Source organism: Kryptolebias marmoratus, linkage group LG20 (genome assembly GCF_001649575.2).
Source record: "Kryptolebias marmoratus isolate JLee-2015 linkage group LG20, ASM164957v2, whole genome shotgun sequence".
Taxonomy (NCBI): domain Eukaryota; kingdom Metazoa; phylum Chordata; class Actinopteri; order Cyprinodontiformes; family Rivulidae; genus Kryptolebias; species Kryptolebias marmoratus.
This window is the reverse complement of record NC_051449.1, coordinates 7,996,860-8,010,254: the sequence shown is the minus strand read 5'-3', so window position 1 is coordinate 8,010,254 and position 13,395 is coordinate 7,996,860. Positions and strand designations below refer to the sequence as shown.

General features: G+C 42.7%; 4 protein-coding genes across 4 annotated transcripts in view; all 4 read right to left on the bottom strand.

The window, feature by feature from the left end:
• gpt (glutamic--pyruvic transaminase) overlaps nucleotides 1–3,157 on the bottom strand; it is an 18,383-nt gene extending 15,226 nt beyond the window's left edge. The window contains exon 1 of the mRNA XM_017426059.3: nucleotides 2,959–3,157. Coding sequence (XP_017281548.1) covers nucleotides 2,959–2,993 — 35 coding nt within the window. The 5' untranslated portion in view covers nucleotides 2,994–3,157. The remainder of the gene's footprint in view (nucleotides 1–2,958) is intronic.
• Nucleotides 803–2,952, bottom strand: fuz (fuzzy planar cell polarity protein). Its single transcript, XM_017426062.3, has one exon. It carries the CDS (start codon nucleotides 2,652–2,654, stop codon nucleotides 1,374–1,376), a length of 1,281 nt encoding a protein of 426 aa, XP_017281551.1. The 5' UTR covers nucleotides 2,655–2,952; the 3' UTR covers nucleotides 803–1,373.
• Nucleotides 3,158–4,296: 1,139 nt separating the features above from the next.
• LOC108241627 (guanine nucleotide-binding protein G(I)/G(S)/G(O) subunit gamma-5) lies at nucleotides 4,297–6,491 on the bottom strand. Its single transcript, XM_017425916.3, has 3 exons — nucleotides 6,304–6,491; nucleotides 4,820–4,962; nucleotides 4,297–4,560 (listed from the first exon to the last, which is right to left on the bottom strand). Exons 1-2 carry the CDS (start codon nucleotides 6,382–6,384, stop codon nucleotides 4,837–4,839), a joined length of 207 nt encoding a protein of 68 aa, XP_017281405.1. The 5' UTR covers nucleotides 6,385–6,491; the 3' UTR covers nucleotides 4,297–4,560; nucleotides 4,820–4,836.
• Nucleotides 6,492–6,552: 61 nt separating this feature from the next.
• On the bottom strand, nucleotides 6,553–12,947 carry ssx2ipa (synovial sarcoma, X breakpoint 2 interacting protein a). The gene is made up of 14 exons (XM_017425913.3): nucleotides 12,707–12,947; nucleotides 11,680–11,823; nucleotides 11,336–11,499; nucleotides 10,998–11,204; nucleotides 10,656–10,766; nucleotides 10,407–10,542; nucleotides 10,254–10,329; nucleotides 9,996–10,170; nucleotides 8,503–8,650; nucleotides 8,270–8,406; nucleotides 7,937–8,110; nucleotides 7,736–7,853; nucleotides 7,254–7,407; nucleotides 6,553–7,059 (listed from the first exon to the last, which is right to left on the bottom strand). The coding sequence occupies exons 2-14, from the start codon at nucleotides 11,711–11,713 to the stop codon at nucleotides 6,927–6,929; spliced, it is 1,767 nt and encodes a 588-aa protein (XP_017281402.1). The 5' UTR covers nucleotides 11,714–11,823; nucleotides 12,707–12,947; the 3' UTR covers nucleotides 6,553–6,926.
• Nucleotides 12,948–13,395: the final 448 nt, after the last annotated feature.

Here is a 13,395-nt window from a genome sequence, read left to right as displayed (position 1 = left end):
ACAATTACATGTAATTAGCTAAATGTTGTAAAAAGTGACATCAGAAAATCAACACTACATTTTAAAACAGTGTTTGAAGCTAAATGTGACAAAATTTAGGCATGAATTTTGAGCACAAGCTCCTTTACAAACGGCGCCCCATAGTTGATCAGGCTGAAGGAGAGAGGAATATCTGTTGGCAAGACAAAAAATGAGTAAAAAACACTCAAAATATGTTTAGAACTACAAATTAACTTTATGAAATGTATAGCTTCAATAAAGCTGTTCTCCTTGAAATGAGCCTCAGCATATTTACTCCATTTTGCCATCTTATGCTGCTATTAGCGTTTAGCTAGCACTTAACTACTTTTAGCTAATATCTTACTACGTTTTGCTTTTAGTTAGCACTTTTGATATTTTTACCATTTACATAGCCTTATAATACTTTTAGCATACTTTTTGCTATTTTTAGCTAACCATTACTACTTTTAGCATGCTTTTTGTTACTTTACCTTTTAGTTAACCTTTTGTCAAATGTAGCCAGTATTTTGTAACTTTTAGCTATTGCTTGCCACTTTTTTTGCAACTTTGAGCCAGCATTTAGCTAGTTTTAACTAGCTTTTTGCTACTTATGCCTTTTAGCTAGCCTTTTGCTCATTTTAGCATGCGTTTTGCCACTAACATTTAGCTAGCGTCTAGCTTCTTTTAGCTTTAACAAATCAGTTTCAGCTTCTATTCATCCACACTGCACTTTTGCAGAAATTGTTATTTCTCTACTTTATCTTTTTCCAACAGGTTTAGACTTGGGCAAAAACAAAAAAAGTGTAGCAAACCAATTTTATTTTAGGCAAAAATGAAAAAGCAGAACAAACGACATTAAGACGCTCACAGTTTATCTTTTTCGACACGCTGAAAGGTTTACCGAGCAGCTCTCGTTGACCCCGGTGTGACACAGAAACCTCCAGCCCTGTTCAGACACACGGCTACATATGAGAATACAAGTTTGACCAGATTTATGACTACAGAAGCAGCTTCGAACCTAAATGCAAACAGTTATTTACCTCCAGTTGTAACAAAAATAATCATCGCACTTGATGTTTAATGTATTTACACTTGTGTTCATTTCTTTTAAATCAGTGTCACAAAAGGTAGGTAATTACTCCTTATAAGTCCTTTAATAAATTTCTTTAATTCTGATTGGTAATATAATAAATGCAAACAAAAAGGCACAATGGAAACTGATTTTTTTTTCACCTAGATCTGGTTTTAGACAATGACAGACATTAAAGATGGTTTGAATTTTTCTTGTGCTGTAAAGTTTTGATTAAGTCCCGACAGTAAAACAACGAACCTTTGATCGAAACAGTAATGATGCTTTAACAATAACTGTTCAATTAAAACCCTGTGGCTGAAACAATGTGAGAGAGAGTTTGTGTAGCCACTGTACGCAGAGCAAAGGTGGGCACAGCTGGCGGCACGAGCAGAAAGAGCTGGTGCTGGGGCGTCTGGAGTCCATAGCTTTTGCATTCGTCTGTAACTAGATAGCACTGATGAGGCTGGTGGGAGAATCCAAGGAGAAAGTCTTCAGTGTTGCCTCTCTCGGCCCTCTCTTCCAGGGAAGCGCACGACGTCTCGTCCTGGGGGAAGTAGCGCGACACGCAGAAGAGATAGAAGACCTTCAGCAGCTCCCAGCAGCGGGTTTTGGAGGGCAAAGGTGGATGACAAGCGGAGGTCTGCACGTAGGAGAGGAGGCGACGGGTGTCACGGTTAATGAGAAGAAGTGCCAGCACATCGGGCCTCAGGGAGACAGATACCGGCACGCCACGCTCTCCGGCGGCCAGGCAGCTCCTCAAGGTTTCTACCAGGGGCGACCAGAAACGACCCACCAGCTCAGACTCAGCTTTGTGCAGGGATGGCGTGGGACCACATAACACGCACACCCCGGCTCCAGGGAGAAGTCCGAAGTAGAGCAGGCGGTGGGCAACGGTGGGGCTGCCTTGAGGAAGGAAGACTGGGTAATCGGAAGAAGACGCTCCAGATACAGACAAGGTACGTATCAGAGCGGAGAGCAGGACAACTTCCTGCGGTGCCAGGCGCCACCACTTCTCAGTCGCCGCAGCTACCCGCCCGTGGACGACGAGGCAACCGAACTCGCTGTCAGCCGCCTGGGCAAATCCGTCCACGGCCTCCTGCAGCAGAGCGAGGTTGGGTGGCAGCAGTGAATCAGCACAGTGCGTGAGGTCTCCGAACATACCTGGCTGCTTCCCTTCGAGCAGCTGATCGATGAGGCCGAAGCAGGACCGCAAGTCCCTCTTCAGTCTTTCGACATTCCTGATATTCGCCAGCTCATCCTGCCCCAACACCAGCACCATGCAGTTCCACACGTTCTCCAGGAGGCGCTGCAGGCGGATCTCCTCCTCCCTGTGTCCCCCGCCTCCGCTCACGGCGATGAGCATCACGCTGTCGTGGAACACCCTCCACATCACCTTCCCCCCGTCCTCCGTGCCGCAGCAGGACAGCAGCACTCCCTGTCCTCCGCCGAACATGTGCACGCCGTTCAGCGACCCGATGACAGAGAAGGGCAGCTGCTGTTTGGAGGCCCCTCGGGTAAAAAGAGGAACCCCGCTGCTGGCCGTGAGACAGAGGAGCTGGGTCGAGCCATCCTGGAGCATCATAGTGACTCTACGCGGCAGACTCTAATTTTAGCTGTGACAGAACAACAGAGCCATTCCTTTGGCGGGGATTATGGAGCCGGGTGTGTGTCATGGCAACCAATAAAGTGAAATTCCCAAATGTTGCATCAGCAAAGGTTAGCCGTTAGCGTTACGTAAATAAATCACTGGACCGAGACAAAATACCGGGCTACCAACCTAATTATCCTAAATGAACACATACACACAGAGAGACGTTTCATCAACTCGTTAACCACACGCCTTTGTTCTTAGCGGTATAACATGCTAGGTTAACAAAAGAGGTTACCGTCGTTTCCACAGTAACGCCGTCCCATGATTCATTCTTCACACCGGTTTCATCCGGCTGGTCGAGTAGCAGTTACACGTTACGAGGTCTGGTTGAGCCGCTTGAGGAGCGGGACGCGGACACAGACCTGGGTTCAGTACCCGCGGCTCCTGGAAGCGGTGCTCTCAGCTCTCACACACACAACGCGGATCTGACGTCCGCCGCCGACTCACATCTCGCGAGAGTAAAACTTGAGCAGGACGAACTGTCTGTGGTGATGCGTTCAGGGATCAACGGGAGACCACGGAATGTAGAGAACTGCACATTGATTCGATCAAAAATAGCGCTTTAGTGGTTTCAAGAAATGTTTTTTAAGTAAAGCAGCTAATAAGATTTTTGAATAATCAAAATATTATAAAGAACACCTTCCCCACATATTTATTTAGCAACGTGGGCGGAATTACTCTTGCGGAATATCCGCCTTCCGCAAACACACATTTACGAGCCTACAAACATGGCCGGTCTTTCCAAGTGACACCCTAAATAATACTATTGTCTATGATGAATGGATATTTTCCAAACACAAAAGTTTTAAATTATTGAAGCCTACACTAATTAACAGTTGGTTTGGTGGGTTCCCATTTAGTCTGCTTCAGATGTGTTTTGTTTTAACATAACTCCTTGTTTTCTAAATAACTTTAATTTGTGTACTTCTGAGCTACATTTTGTAAATAATTCCGTTGCTTTGAAGACCAGTGCAGTGTTGCTGTTTTCTCTAATCCACCTGTATTTTCACCTCCATACAGTAAAAGCTAGGATTCTATCGAACACAATCTACTATTTTTGTTTTATAAAGTCTGCATTATTTTGACAATTTTTCTCAGAAGCATGACACTTAAAAAAAATCTTTAGTCCATGAAAACATACCTTAGTTCAAGAATTAGTTCGGATCCACTTGTGATCTGTGCAGCAGTGGCTAATTTAAAGTAGTCTAGTACAGAACAAACTTCCACATTTCAGACAGCAGGTCTATACTTTTTCTGTGCTTCAGACTTTAGATATTACATTAAAGCTAAGAGCAGCTCTGCTGTGAGACGAGAAACCTTGAAATGAACATTCAGGTACTCAGTATTGAAATTTGTTAAAAAAAATAAAGCTGACAGGGCTTTAAAAGTAGCTTAAGACCAGGGGCCAACACCCTCCTTAATCCTGCCCTGCCTACAAACACAACTTCCTCCTTCATACTATACTGAACAATTTATGTGCAAAACTTTGTGCAGTCAGAAGTGGTTTGATAGTAACAAGACTTGAATGTATGATGTATATAATATATTAGAAAAAAAAGAATAAATAAAAACAAAGATTTTGAACTGTTTTTATTAAATACAAAACATCCAGGACCATTATGCCTAAGATAGAATAATAAAAAAGGCACAATAATTTATTTTAAAAATCACACAATGGAATGAAAAAAAAAAGGTCTTCTATTCTATTAATTACTCTCGTTAATAATAACACCTCTTTGTCCCTGACATGACTCCATTGTGTCCTACTTGAGAGATCCCGTGGCAGTATAATGGCTTGGCACGGAGCAGCGCTGAGGTCAGCAGCTCCCTGTAGCATCTGTAGAGCAAACAGAGGTAAACGAGTTGAGATTAGATATGGGATTTTCTTTTATTGTTCCTGGAGTTTTGACTAATTCACACCTCTATTGTCAATATTTATATTTGTTGTACAATGAAGATAGTGGCCGATACAGAAAGTTTCTATTAAAGTAAAAAGAAATAAAAATAACCTGCTCTCTGGAGCTTACAACTGTTGGTATTGCATGTAGGAAAAGAGCGCGTGTGTCCAATTGTGTTCAGCACGTGGCTCAACCTACCAGTAAATACTGTAGCTTCACAAGAAAGCGCAGACCTTCTGCGGCCTGAAGGGGTTGGTGCTGGAGGACACGCCGGTGAGAAGAGGGTCCTGCAAGGCATTCTGCATGCAAAACTGCTGAAGGTCTACAGCCGCCTGGGAGACCTGGGAACAAGAGAGGAGTCCCCCTTTATGTGCGATTACACAAGAAATCTGACAGGGAAAGCCACTAGTTTTATACAACAATTTGTACATTTCCTACTTAGTTTATAAACACTATATAGAATGGGTGGAGATATTTTTCTGTGGATGTTGGAACAAATGTTACTCCACTGAAACATTTTGATGTGTTATTAGCTCGTTGTTGCATCAGTAGGACTATCAGCCAACTGGAAATGCAGAAATACCTTAGATATAGTTCATTTTTAGTTACACAGAACTAAAACTGTGAGGTAACTAAATATTGTGTGCTTTATTTGTAAGCATGACTCAAATTATGAGGATGTAAACACAGTGTTTAACCCAAGCCAGAAAAAAAAACAAAAAAACATTTTCTTAACATACATGTATAACAATTCATATAAATTAAATCAAAAACATAACATTTGAATTCTGATGCATCTATAAGCTATAAAAAACAGTGCTATGTGTAGACTATTATTAGTATGAGAAGTTAAGTTAATTTTAACTGAGATAATTTAAACTGTTTCATTGTTATTGTATTGTTCTCCACCCTCAGAGCAGAAGCAGAAAACATAAAAAAAAGAAGAAGTTGGTTATTAAAACCCACACCTGAAACCTGTGAATCTTTATGTTGGCAGGTTTTAAATTATTAGACTAAAAAATAAATGATCAGACTAACTCAGGAGTAAATCTTTTTTTATCTTATTTATGTCCATTTTTACTATTGTATCATAACGGACCGTTTGAGTATCGGGTTGTATTTTCCTGTTAAAATACTTTCAAGAGAATAATTTGACAAAATATGCAGTATATTTACCAAATTTTTCTGTTTTTGGCCTTTAATGACAGTGAGGAACAGATCTATTGTAAGTGTATGGTGCCCAGACCTCCCACTCTTTCGTTTTCAACAAAAACATACTTTGTTTGTGACCTTAGATTCCTGGGATTATTGTGTTTTAAACTAAGTGATGGATTAAAAGTCCTTTATTGCACTCCGTATTTACAGTAGATAAGGCAGACGTTACGGCAAAACAGAGAAAACGCTGAAATAATGCGGACTTCCGCTAAAGTGTTTTGCGGATGGGAGACAAGTTTACAAATCAAATCAAATGATCTTTTATGACAATTCATATGCTGGTAACAACTGGCCTAAAGTGTCAACATTGCATGCGTCATTTAAGAGGTTAAATGGTCATGTCTTACAGAAGATTAGCTAATTAACCTAAGATTTCCGCCCGCCTGTTGACTGCTAGCGTATCGGCAGCTAGCGTCGTTAGCTGAAGGTAACGGTTTGAACTCAGGATGAACAATAAAACTCCTCACCTTCACTCTGTTGATGCTCGCCTCAAAACGGAGCTGTTGTACCACCTTTTCCATGGCTACCAGGTTTGAGGAACTGGACATCGTTTTTGTTTTGTTTTTTGACACGTTTTGTGCTGATACAATTAAAACCCGAGCCGTGTGGCTGCGCTCCTCTGCTGCTGAAACAAAAGCAAAGATGAGAACATCCGGTTTGCCCGCTACATTACCCACTCACACACACCAGGGGGCGCCAAAGTAAAGAGGAACAAAAACGATTTAAAAACATCCTTTATTTAGCACCTAAATTTAAACTTATGATATACATTTAAATAATACGTCACCTAAATAAAATTAAAAATTCAATCAATATTTTAAAAGGTAAATCCTTCATACATTATGTTCACCTATAGTTGATGACTGCAGCTTACAATCTAAACTGTTTGTTGATCAACGAGCGGAAGAGATGAACAGCAGCAGCCTGTATAAAGTGCTTTCTTGATTAACTTTGGAGAATGATTTGTGCATCTGTGGAAAAGAAATGCTTGCCGTTGTTGATAGATCCATGGATCTATGCTATAGTCCACCCCAAAAAAAAAAAATAATAATTTAAAAAAAATCCAGCTAATCAGGCACTGGTGCTCCTTTTAAGTGAGGCCGTCGTCTTCACCAAAAGTGAAAATACTCAAGTCATCGCAGCGAAGAACTCTTTTGGACTTGACCCGAGTTTCTCCATCTTCAACAGGGCTCGACTCTTGCCAGCTTCCTCGACTTGAGTGTCTTGAAGAGCCGAAAAGAGCAAAGACAGATGGGATTAATGAGTGAATTCTGACAGGATTACAGACTATATATAAAAAATCTTTTGCTGAAAGTTCAGATTTCTTGTGTTCACACTGGCTTGTGAAGTACCGAGAAAAATAATGCACAAATTAAATTCTGTCATTCTAAAAATGAAATGAAATACAGAGCAGTACCTGCTTTCTGGTATGAGGCGGAGCGTCCGGTAAAGGTCAGCAGTAGACGGCGCAGTAGCGCTTCGTGAAGGTTTAGGAGTAGAAAATGTAGCGTAGGTTGAGGACTTTGCCTTCGGAGTTTTCACTGCAGACATCCTGACGTCTGGTTCACTTTCTGTAACAAAGGACATCAAGTAGTTAGACAAAATCGCACAACTGAGACATTTTGGCTTTGTTTGTTGTGCCTTTTGTGGGACTAAGCATTGTGGCTGATTCTGTCCAAAGCACAAACTTTATTTTCTTGATTATGAAGAAAAGGTTCTCTCCTGGTAACCCTTCCAAACAAGCCATACTTGATCAGACTCAAATGTTTTCCACTAGTGAAAAAAAATCTTCAAATCAAACGGGCATGGTTTTGTTAAATAAGGACACGCAGTTAAATTATGTGCTTTTTCACAAAACTATACCCATTACTAATCTTTCCTCTCCACACACAGACTTACTAATTGATAGGGCACTCTGACCATCTGATGAACACCATCTCCTGCGATCTGCAAAGGGAGTCATGTTTAAAAAGTGATTCTTGAGCCACGCAGCGCGGTCCTCCTCAAACGCCCTTTTCTGTGGAAAACAAAAAGCAGCGAACAACAAGTTACAGCGCTCACTTCTCAAATCATCTACGGCACCGCATCAGGAGAGAGTACCTCTCTGCCGAGGCGAATAGCAGCCTCGGTGAAGTTCTTCCTCTCCTTCTCGAAGTTTCTCTTCTGCTCCTCAAAGAGCCTCCACTCCTCTTTGAGGCGCTCCTTCTCCTCTAGTGTGTAGCAGCCGTTAAGTAGAGCCGCTGTCTCGTCGTCGAAGGATGTGTTGAACTGTTGCTGTGGAGGAGGGGTGTTAAAAAAAAACACAATTACCCCTCTACTGTAAATAATACTGTTTATTTTTGAATATTTTTCAGTCATCTCTAATAAACAAGGTTTATTTATCTGAACGGCATACATTAAGATGTTGGGATAAGATAAGTAGCAGATCCTAACCTGGAGAAGCTGCTGTTGTGCATGGATGAACTCTTTGCACTGCTGGACTTCGCTCCTCATCCTCTCCATCTCATCCTCATGAGTCTCTAAAGGAATCATCTCTTTGTTGCACTCCATCTGAGTCTGTGCCTGAGAGGCTGAGCAAAACAAAACGGTTAGTGTGACCAAAGTAAAGACAAGTATAAGAAAGTTATTTAACGGGATCTGTGGCTGTGCGACTGAGCGGCGTGAACCTTGGTTATCTAATTTCTCCACGTGGCTCTTTAGTTTCCTCCACTCCTGACGGATGCTGTTGATGAGCTGCTCCCTGGCGTGCTCGCATGATTGGTCCAGAGTTTCCCTGCTAGAGTTCCCCGTCTTCTCTTCTCCATCCGAGTCCACCTGTAGCAAAACAAACACACACACATATTTATAAACGTAGCAAAAACATTGGCTGGAAGGTTTATTTCTTTGTTGTAACAAAGCTTCTTGGCATTAAATCTTATTCTATTGGAAGGTCTGTTTATTTCCTCTTAAATGATGCTGCATTTATCAGGAAAATGTAATTATGGGCTGAGCAGCAGGTTTGAGTTAGAGGGTTGTACCCATGAAAAACTTGCCAAATCTTCTGTCAATGCCAAACAGCTTATTCTGCTATCGACTCTTGTTGTGGTGTCATTTATTGGGTCAAATGATTGAGGTCTGCAGAAAATTTAAGCAATTTAACAAACAGGGGCCTCAGCACCATGTGGAAGAACCGTACACCTCCTCCTCATGCTGCTCACCAGCTTGGTCACACACTGCTGTGGGATGGCATCCCATTCTTCAACCAGCGTTTGTCTCAAGTGTGGGGCGCTCCACATTATAGGGCAACTGTGGCTCAGTGCTTAGAGCAGCTGGAGGTTTGACTGCACCCGAATGCCACATGTCGAAGTGTCCCTGGGCAAGCCCTCGCTGCCTGCGATGTGCCACATCGGTGCATGAATGTGATCTAAAGCACTGATTAGACTCTGTAGGATGATTTCTTCAGGTTAGCTTTGTAGAGATGTAGCAGAGTGCTGTATGAATGTGTGTGGATGGGTAAATGAGGACACAGATTGTGTTGTAAAGTGCTTTGACTGGCCTGATTTGCTAGAAAGACACTACATAAGTACAGCCCATTTACTCTGGAATGACCAGCACGCCCAAGCTGATCTCACAGGTGTTCAACAGGTTTGAGGTCAGGACTGCAGGCAGGCCATTCCATCCTCTCCACTCCCAAATTCTGGAAGAAGTCTCTAATAAACCCCGCCCTGTGGGGGCAAGCGTTGTCATCTTGGAGGACAGAGAGATTACATACAACAGAGAAGATTTGGCAAGTTTGTTTTTTTTAATGGGCGCAACCCACATACTTAACTCTTCTGCTCGGTCCACAAATGTGGCCCCATTTAAGAGGAAATAAACAGGCTTTCCAATGGTATGAGATTTATTGCTGAGAAGAATTGTTACAACAAAAAAATAAATCAACCAAATACAAAAGTTCTTGTTTTTCTGTGCTATGTTTATGTTTATTCTTAAATGATCTGATTTATCAAAATCAAGTGAACATGTGAACATGGTCCGGTGAGATTTAGGGATGAAGACTCATCTAATAATGAATTAGTTTATTTCCCATAACCAGCTCTAATCCTTCCATCAGCCTTCATGTCCACTTCTGTGAACCCTTCACGAAGCCTTCTTTGTGTGAATTTCTGTGTAATTCAAATACCTGCTCCTCGTCAGCAGTGGCTCCTATGGCTGAGGGCTTGCGTGGACTCAGGATATGGATCATCTCCTTCTTCATCTGCTGGAGAACTTTTTTAAGCTCGGCGTTCTCCAGAACCAGGGCCTTCTGACTCGCCTCATAGCCGCAGAGTAAAGATTTGTACATCTCCCCCTCATGGCTGCAGACAGATGAGTACAAATCCACATATGTTATCAAATATTACATGCTCCACATAAAAAAAAACTGATGAGTTAAGAATACCTGGCTGTCGCTTTTGCGTTCCTCCAGAGGCTCCTTTTTCCATCCGATCGGCCCAAGCAATTCAGCATGTCGATAGCTTTTTGGAACAATACACAGCAAGAGCTTAATTGCTTTAAAAACAAAATGAATAAAACAGGAGTTCAGCAGATTTACCAAGTTTCTTATCCTTTCTGTCAACCAGCAGCTGACTGAGGCGTTCCTTCAGCTTTGCAGCTTCTCTCTCCTTCCTCTTGGCATCGTGGCTGTATTGTGAGGCACGGCTTGCAACGATATTCTGGAGCTTCTGAACCTGAACGAAGATTCAAGCACACAGGTTCGTCAGACTCCTGCTACCTCAGACAAAGACCCGTGAATATGACTGCTGCAGTTTGGAGCAGAATGTGGGGGTGGAGAAAGCTTCACCTCATCTTTTTCGGTTTTTAAGCAACTTTGCAGAGTCTTAATTTTGAGTTGCAGCTGTCTCTCTGTCTCATGCAGACGCGATTTCTCCCTTATGGAAAGCTCCAACTGGTCCTAAAGTGACAGAAAAACAAAAACCAATGAGTTTAATTGAAGTAACAAGAATGAATTCAAACAGACTTGTGTTGTCAAGCTACAATTCATTCAAGGTCCCAATTCTACAGCATAACATGTAAGCTTTTAGGTAAACACAGCTGAATCCAAAAGGAAAACAAAAAGGCATTTTCCTGTCGAGAAACTGAACAAATATTAAAGTTTTCTTGCGTGACCCGCAGGGATACTTGCCTTGAGTCTGGAATTAGTCATCTGCATGTGTTGCAAAGAGCTTAAATTCTTCAGATGTTCCTTCTCCAGCTCCTCTAAAGTGCACATAGTTCGCCTGTGAATTTGCAGCAGTTCATACATGGCGTTCAGGGCTGGCACTGCATTCAGGCCGGCTCCCCCCGGTGAGCTGGCCTCGATACACGTGGCTAGGCCTAATGAGTCGAGCTCCTGTGAAAGGGAGAGACTTAAGCACGTTAATACTTCAAAACAAAGCATTTGACAAGATTTAGAATCAGTTACCGTCAGAGCTTAATCAAATGTTTGCATTTTGTTTCTATGAAAACAAGTCATTTTCATACCTGACTGATGTAGATAATGCAATGAGAGACATTATCCTCAGTGCAAAAGGCACTTATTATGTTGTAGGAGCTTTTGGATAAGGGGAAAGAGTACACCGACGTAAGGTTGTTCTGCCTCGAGGGGGACATCGTCACGTGGGATATCCTTGAGATCTCATCGTTATCTGAGAACAGGACAGGACAGAGAAGTTAGCGGAACTGCTGGTTCACTGCATCGATTGTTCCTTCTCCTGCCGAGGGGCTCGATTTAGGCTGCTTCTGGAAACGAGAGCAAAAATGTGGGTCACCTAAAAACAGATCCCAAAATTTCCACCCCCCTCCCTCAAACTTTAGAGGAAAATTACCCATAGAGGTCTCCGTTGTCCACTGCTCGCTCATATCACAGAAGCATCAGGACACGGGGGGGGGGGCGTGAGGTCATGAGGTACCAGCAGCGACGTGGATTAGCGGTCAGGCGGCGGATCAGAGGAGCCCACTGAAACCGAGTCCTGCAACAGAGCATCAAACCGTGAGGCAGACCAGCAGTAATCTGGGCTGATGCTTCACCCACACGGGATTAACTGTCAGATGTGTGCCAGTCCGGGGAGAGGAACAGAGACAGAGACAGAGACAGAGAGACAGGCTGAGGTTCAAATGCACCAGTGGCATTTAAACTGCAGAGCAATGACACAATCTCATCCTCAGGATTGGATCTGCAAAGATAAACGAAAATCCACTACAGCACGACAACGTTGTTCAGGCATTTTATTATTATTAATACTTATGAAACCGTTGTGGCTCCAGGATATTTTTAATCACGTTGTCCTGTTGTGGTCAGAACAGGCTGAACCAGAAACAAGAGCCACTCCCGTTGCTTCACAGCTCGATCCTTTTGCTCAGAACATTGTGTCGGTGAACACATGAACATTTCTCCACTCGTACATATGTAGATATATATTATTTAAATGAGTGATAAAGGTCAGTGAGGGGGCAAAACCGGCGTTTAAAGCCACGCTAATGCGTTCTTATCGAGCAAAACAGACGAAACACACGACTTTATCTCAAGTTAAGCTGATGAAAGTGCTCCTCGATGTGACGTGCGAACCGTTGAACGTCCGTTAACAGGTTAACGGCTGTTTGTTTAGCTAGCCGTTGGGCTAAACCTGTAACCTGCTAAAAACATGCGCGCGAGGTTTGCGGTAAATTATTAGGCGTAAAAAGTGACGTAACTTTACACCTCGAGTAAACACGAGAAGCATTGGTTCCAATAATGAATGTATATTTATACATATATGTATGTTTGTGCAGCTACTTGCTTAAAAAAACCGCTAACTGCTATCTTTACTCGTTAGTTTGCTAACCTGGCTGTGCTAAAGTTAACGCCGTACTCACTGCAAAGGAGGCGTGAAACTGGGTCGACTAAACCGGAGTTTCCAAGTTCGGTGGCGACGAGGCTGTAATAATTAACAAGTTCACCAAAAGAGCCCTGCGACCCACGTCCTACATTCGGCTGTCATATTTGTAGCAGTGAACAATACCAGAAACAGTGCTTTAACTCAGCCAAGCACTGATAACAACACGACAGGTTGAGTGCCTCTCTGCCTGATGTGTGTTTTTTTAAGCTTATTTTTTTGGTGTCTTCAAACTAAGCTGTAATGTTATTGGAGGAGGCGTTGTTAAGCAACCAGTACGTCCGACGTAGATTGGCTGTGAACCTGTGCCGTGCGCTATTATGTAAATGAGAAACGCATTCAGGTGTCACACAAACGCAGCCAGGCGCCCCCTGGTGGCCACAAGAGGGAAGTGTCACCTTTTAGGTGGTATGGCAGGATGTTGTAGCATATAATCAAACCGCATGTTTTTGTCAAACCTAATTAATTTATTTTTAGATATTAATATTTAATTTAAACAAAAAATTCCTTTTCGAAGACCTCCTCAATCCTACCGGCACGTCTTCCATTCAGGAAGCAGAGCCTGGGGACTTTGGGTCGGACTCTCCAATCTCAGGTGCTGAGGTCACCGAGGTGGTTAAAAAGCTCCTCGGTGGCAGGGCTCCGGGGGTGGATGAGATTCGTCCGGAG

Coding starts and splice junctions, on each gene's coding strand:
- ssx2ipa (XM_017425913.3), bottom strand. CDS start 11,713: ATGAGCGAGCAGTGGACAACGGAGACCTCTATGG. Junction 11,205..11,335: donor GCATTATCTACATCAGTCAG/GTATGAAAATGA, acceptor TCCCTTTCACAG/GAGCTCGACTCATTAGGCCT. Junction 10,171..10,253: donor AACGCAAAAGCGACAGCCAG/GTATTCTTAACT, acceptor ATCTGTCTGCAG/CCATGAGGGGGAGATGTACA.
- LOC108241627 (XM_017425916.3), bottom strand. CDS start 6,384: ATGTCCAGTTCCTCAAACCTGGTAGCCATGGAAAAGGTGGTACAACAG. Junction 4,963..6,303: donor CGAGCATCAACAGAGTGAAG/GTGAGGAGTTTT, acceptor TCTTGTTCCCAG/GTCTCCCAGGCGGCTGTAGA.
- fuz (XM_017426062.3), bottom strand. CDS start 2,654: ATGATGCTCCAGGATGGCTCGACCCAGCTCCTCTGTCTCACGGCCAGC.